Source organism: Mustela nivalis (genome assembly GCF_964662115.1).
Source record: "Mustela nivalis genome assembly, chromosome: 2".
Taxonomy (NCBI): Eukaryota; Metazoa; Chordata; class Mammalia; order Carnivora; family Mustelidae; genus Mustela; species Mustela nivalis.
In genome coordinates, this window is record NC_139021.1 from 89,388,375 (window position 1) to 89,395,316 (window position 6,942).

At 33.0% G+C, this 6,942-nt stretch overlaps 1 protein-coding gene across 1 annotated transcript; it reads right to left on the reverse strand.

Moving 5' to 3' along the window:
• Positions 1–4,632: 4,632 nt before the first annotated feature.
• PPDPFL (pancreatic progenitor cell differentiation and proliferation factor like) lies at positions 4,633–6,514 on the reverse strand (the record flags this gene model as incomplete). Its single annotated transcript, XM_082719262.1, is given in 3 exon segments — positions 4,633–4,754; positions 4,856–4,925; positions 6,455–6,514. Coding segments are annotated over 3 exon segments (252 nt in total).
• Positions 6,515–6,942: the final 428 nt, after the last annotated feature.

Below are 6,942 nucleotides of genomic sequence, written 5' to 3' on the forward strand. Positions count from 1 at the left end.
ATGCGGAGAAAGGGGAACCCTCCTACACTGTTGGTGGGAATGCAAGCTGGTGCAGCCACTCTGGAAAACAGCATGGAGATTCCTCAAAATGTTGAAAATAGAACTGCCCTATGACCCAGCAATTGCACTACTGGGTATTTACCCTAAAGATACAAACGTAGTGATCTGAAGGGGCGCGTGCACCCAAAAGTTTATAGCAGCAATGTCCACAATAGCCAAACTATGGAAAGAACCTAGATGTCCTTCAACAGATAAATGGATCAAGAAGATGTGGTATATATACACAATGGAATACTATGCAGCCATGAAAAGAAATGAAATCTTGCCTTTTGCGACGACATGGATAGAAGTACAGGGTATCATGCTTAGCGAAATAAGTCAAGCGGAGAAAGACAACTATCATATGATCTCCCTGATATGAGGAAATGGAGATGCAACATGGAGGCTTAAGTGGGTAGAAGAAGAATAAATGAAACAAGATGGAATTGGGGGGGAGACAAACCATAAGTGACTCTTAATCTCACAAAACAAACTGAGGGATGCTGGGGGGAGGGGGCTTCAGAGAAGGGGGCTGTGGTTATGGATATTGGGGAGGGTATATGCTCTGGTGAGTGCTGTGAAGTGTGTGAACCTGGCAATTCACATACCTGTACCCTGGGGGTTAAAATATATTATATGTTTATAAAAAATAAAAAATTTTTAAAAAAATTTAGTGGAACTTTAACATATAATTTCACAGAACCTGAACAGAAATAGTCAAAACTTAGTTGCATTTAATACAGACATCCCAGCCAAGTCAATTAACATTTTATAATATCAAATTAGAGTGATTATAGCACATCTCAAGTCATTTGGAGTTATGGCACCCCTGTAATATATTTAGCCTCCACTCTTTCTTATCCAGCCAATATATAACAAAGCCAGGCAGCGGATGTTTGAACTAAAGTAACACAGTTAAGCTGAGATAAATGTGTGAAGTACCTTTTAAACATATCCTCAAAGTGTCTGAACTGTAGGAAAACTACATTAGAAATAACTAACTAGAATTTATCTAGAAGATTTAGTTTTTCTCCCTTTATATCATCCTCACCCTGTACAAACTCTGGGATAGCACAAAGGAATCCTTTCAATTTTTTTTTTTTTAATTCACCTTAACATTACTTTTCTGAAAGAATCCATATATATATATATTTTTTTTCAGGATCTCTATCATCTACCTATCTCTCTATCATCTATCTGTTTATCTATCTATCTAGTCATCTATCCATCCATCCATCCATCCATCCATCCATCCACCATCTATTCTCACATATATATGTATAATAACCACTCTAAAATGCTTAGTCACTATTTATGGTCATTATGTTTGACTAAAAATCTTATGTAAAATCCAACTACTTTAAACAATAACTTTCCACAACAGTAACAGTAATCTAAACTACTATAAAAACAATAATTCTAACACATGAAAAATAGGCAAATACATAGGCAAAAGGTATAAGTTAATAAATGCTATCTTTCTGAGTGAACACAATAAATATCAACTTGATATCTTATTTGGGAAAATTCATCAAATAACCTAAACAGTCTGTTCACACATTAAGTGGCTAAGAAAATGGAATTTGTTAATAATCTTAAAGGAAAAAACAAAAAACCTCCCACGATTTACCATATTGTTTCATGATATTTTTCACTCACTTTAGAAAAAAAAAATTAGTCTTCCATAACTGTTATTTAATTTTATACTAAAACCAAGTGAGATACATAGTCCAAAAATTTAATCAGCCTCTACCAAAAAAAAAAAAAAAAAATTATAAATGCAAGCAACCACCAGAGAAGCAATAGCATGTAAATAATGATGTACTGTTGGGCCAACAAGGTATACGAGTCTCTTCATTGACAGCAAAGTGATAGGAAAACACAAAATTGAAGGAACATATGTTGCATTTGGAAAGAGTAGTAAGTAATTGGTCAGTTGTGTCTATCACTGCAAATGATCAGTCCTGATATTTTCTCATGGTTATACAGCTGGCTAAGAAGACAGTCTTAAGACAGTGTGTTCCTCTGGATGTTTAATGAAACATAAGATTAGTGACATCAACCTGAGTGAATTCACCATCCATAATTTTGAAAGTCTTACATCTTCATTGAAAAATATATGCAAGCAGTATATAGAAAATTTTCAGCTGAAACTCATTTAATATTGTCTACCCCGTATCGAGCATATTGAGGAAAGAGGGAATATTCTAGACAAAGTAGGGAATATTTCTGTTCACAAAATGTGTCCAGTGCTTCTTTTTTTTTATAATAACATCCATTATTTTTTAATTATATGCAAAAACATATTAGAAATTTAAGAAGATACAGAGAAGGAAATGAAAATCACCTATAATTCTATCTCCAGAAATAGTCACTATTACCATTTTGGTGTATTTCTTCTCAGTCTATTATTAAGGACATATCTAACACAACTAAAATCACACCATTTATAGATTATTCTATATTGTTAAATATTATTTAAAATAATTAATTTTATTTTTTTATTATGTTCAGTTAGCCACTGTATAGTACATAATTAGTTCTTGAAGCAGTTTTCAATGATTCATTAGTTAAGTATAACATTCAGTGCTCATCACAGCACATGCCCTCCTCAATACCCATTAGTTGTAAAAGTCTATACAATAACAAATTAAATATGTATACAGGAGTATATTTTAACAGGTAATATATTTATGGGGATGTTTTCTATTTCCAATGTTTATGATTAGAAATACAACTTTTGCAACTGCTCTCTACATTTCTTAATTCAGTGACATTTAAATCATTCTTAAGCATCAATGTTTCACTTTAAAAAAAAAAAGTTTCACTTTTAAAGGTATAATAAATCATTCATCAGACATATAGAGTACCTAAAAATTTTTAGAAACTTCTGAAAGCTTTTTGAAAAATAATGTGGATTTTAAAAACAGTCTGCTTCATACAGATCACTACATTTAAAGTCTCTTATTACTTTAAAAAGGCACGTGTTTTCAAAGGCATTCTTTTTCAATGTTCTCCATGTTGCACTGATGCCACTTGCAGCAAGTCTGTATAATGAGGAAAATGCCTAATCTTTTGCCATATGGGTGGCTATAGAGATACTATCCCAGAAATGTGTTCTCAAGCAGACTTCTGTCTTCTTATAATGAAGAAAAGTCATCTGGAATAGCTAAGTACTGAAAGGTGTGGTTCACAAATATAGCACCTTGACAGGTAGAGTCTTGTTGATTGTCAGAATCAACTACTAGTGCTGTATAAAATAGTCAGCAATTACAACAATGTTCATTGAATTGTCATACACAGATAGTTAGCTAAGAAATGCTTAGCTACAAGTTGTCTTTATAGTCAAAAAAAGTGGAAAAATGAGTGAAACAGTTACCGAGGTAGTTCAAATTAATATACTTAATAGAGTGAAAAATACATATTTTCAACAATTAACCTCACCTTTTTCTCTTTGATTTTTAAAATTATAAATATTTAATTGATTATATTTCAAATTTATATATGTAAAAAATTCATTAAACCCTTATGTTAGGATCTATGAAATCCATTATTACTCTTTTTATTCTATTTAGTAAATAGTCATTAGTTAAGTGTGTAAAAAGTAAGTATTTTAGAGACTCTTAGAATAACAACTGTGTTATCCAGTGTGTTAGGGTTCAAAATATGTAGAAGCACTTGTATGCAAACCCACCAATTCAATCTTCTATCTTGTAATTAGCACCATAAGGAGGCCAGTCAAAGCCAGGAGTGGGACTAACCTAGGTTGTCTAGGACACGGACTAAACAACTGTTTTCTGGTTTTTGTTAAGGAAGTATCTGATAGTTTTCTCCATTGGAAAATTACTATTTTCCCCTTTGAAATTAATAAATATTTGTGGAGAGAAACTCCCTATAAATATTTATTTGTGGGCGCCTGGGTGGCTCAGTGGGTTAAGCCGCTGCCTTGCTCAGGTCATGATCTCAGGGTCCTGGGATCGAGTCCCGCATCGGGCTCTCTACTCAGCAGGGAGCCTGCTTCCTCCTCTCTCTCTCCGCCTGCCTCTCTGCCTACTTGTAATCTCTGTCTGTCAAATAAAAATAAATAAAATCTTTAAAAAAAAAAAGAAAAAGAAAAAATATTTATTTGTCACCATTTATTTTAGCACCCATTGTTAATCCTTGCCTAGAACAGTTACTACTATAAAATATGTCAAAAGGTAATTCTCTATCATTCCTTCTACATTTATTAATTGCAATACTGCAATAAAGAACTTTCCTTTTATTAGAGTAGATAATTGTTATATGTTTCCTGAAAGTACTGGAAAAACAAATTTAGAACTTTGCCTTTAACTCCCAATCCATAACCTCTAAACAATGATAAAAATTAGCCTGTGACTTTCAATTTCTCTTTAGTGACAGAATTAGAAGGAGTGCTCATGATTTGACTGACAGTTAACAAAAATGGGGGAACATATGGTTTCTCCATCTCAATCCCCCAAGTATGCTTTATATTAAAGCCTTCACCACCCTCAAGAAACAACTGTGATTTATCCCTAATGTTAATAGTAATTACTACCTATATTGTTTTATTCTGATAAGGAAATACCTTTATCAGAGAAAAATTAAAACGTACCCACTAGCAGACAGATCTTCTCTTCTTACATCTGAAAGGACAGGGTCACAATGGAAAAAGGATTTAAACCACCAGCTGGATTCTCCCACTTTCAGTAACCCTATCAAATAAAAGTCATATTACCCCCTTCTCAAACACATTTGGAAGATTAGAAACAAGGAAAATAATGAGGGTGATGCTGATAAGAAATAAACCAAATACCTTGCTGGGATTTGTCATCAAGTATGATGTTAACAGAATCAGTTAAAGAGCTAACTGAAGAAATACTGGCCTCTGTAAGAAATAAATGAGAATCAATAAACAAATAAATAATGACCAAACACACATAGACATATTGTTTATGCATAAACTCCCAATTATCAAGTAACATGGTCTGAAATCACTTACTCCTGGATCATTTTCATAAATCAAAAAATGGATTGAATTGTCAATTAAGAAGTTCTGGAAAAGGCATATTGCATTTTTTTTAAGTTTAAGATAATTTTTAAAGATATGTTATAACATATGAATGTTCATTCCACAAAATTGTGATGACAGAGCTTATGATACACCTAGTTGGTAGTAACACTCGGGTTTTCCAGATAGGCATCATTTTTCTCTTGTCTGCATAGACCTATTAGCTGCCTTCTTGTTTTGCTACTTTATTTCAAAGTCTCTCAGCTTTCTCTGAGATCCCTTCCTAATTTTCTGGGATCTCTTCATGCTTTTCTGGTGGGCAAGTTCTTGCTGATATCTGTGGGCTATGTTGACCACCAGACCAAGCCTGGAAGAGAGTTACTTGGAAGAGAAACAAGTCTCCTAGCACACTCTTACATTTTCTATTAATAAAGTATATTTATTTCCATGCTGGACAATGCTGTCTCTCTCCATAGATATAGATGTAGAATTTAAAATATGTGTCATCAAATTCAAAATCTTAGTACAAAATCAAGAATGAATATTAGAAATATTATATGGGCATACATTTAAATTTTCTACAAAAGTTACAAATTTAGAAATAAAGGAATTATTTCTAAAGAATAAACATTTTATTTGTTTTATCATACTTGTATCTTAGACCTGTAAGTCTTTTAAGTGATCAGAATATAAAAACAACTTTTATGGGTATAATAACACTAAGTAAATGGAAACAGTTTAACAATTTTGAAAAAGAATAAGTCAATAAACATTTCTAACTTTTATCTACAAACAAAACATGAAATTAGAATTTTCTATGGGTGGGTGTATTTTCAGTAAATGATCATTTGTTTCCGAAACGATTGCTTCATTCTAGAAATTTCCAAATTTTCCTTAAGAAGCTATGATTTTCTATTCAGCTATGAATATTCACAGATGGATATATAAATAAAGATAAAACTGCCAAACAGAACCTGACCTATCATCCAAGAGAAAATGGAAATTAAAGAATCCTTCAAGCAGTCATGTTATCCCTTCTTTTCTAAGAAATACATAGTATTTTCTTTATGTAAAATTATCAGCTTTTAATGTATCCTATTAAATGCAAGATACATGAAATTAAAACACAATTATGAAACATAAGCTTATTTTCACTTATTTATAAGTGTAATGGTTTCATCAATATGCTATAATATAACAAATTTAAACAAAGAGCTAAGCCTTGACAATATTGATTCAGAGGGGTCTGAATGAGTTCTAGTCCTATTTTCTTCACTTTCACAAACAATTGTCAAGCCTTGTCCCTGAAGTTCTGACCAAGACACAATATTTAGGTTAATAATATCTCAGAAACATCACCTCAAGTCACATTCTCTAGGAATATAGTACGCTAGTGATGATACAACTTACTCCATAATACTGATTTTTGGCCAGCAGGCAACCAGTGGAAGGTACTGATGCCATTGTTTTCCCTGTGCAAAAGCGCCAGAGACACTGTGAACAGCAATCTGGAAACAGTGACAAGGAAAGAGAGGTTGTTAATTGCACAGTTTCCTTTCATATATATATCTCCAACTACAAAAAATGCCCACAACTTGCTCGATCTGAAAAAATCCTATCAGAAAAAAAAGCGTTAACACAGCCATGATGTAGTCACTCACCTATTTGTTTTCTCCAACTTGTTCTTTTAAAATAAACATGTTCTAAGTATTCCTCAGAAAGCATGCACTGAAAAAGTGGAGGTGATCCAGAAAGTACTGAGTTCTGCAGGCCAGGAGCACACTGCAGCAAATATGGGTGTGCTCCGGGACCCCTAAGCACACCTTATATTTAGAAGGTTGAAACCTGAGCTGTGGGCACCACAGAGGGAAGTGAAGCTCTTCATCTGTCCG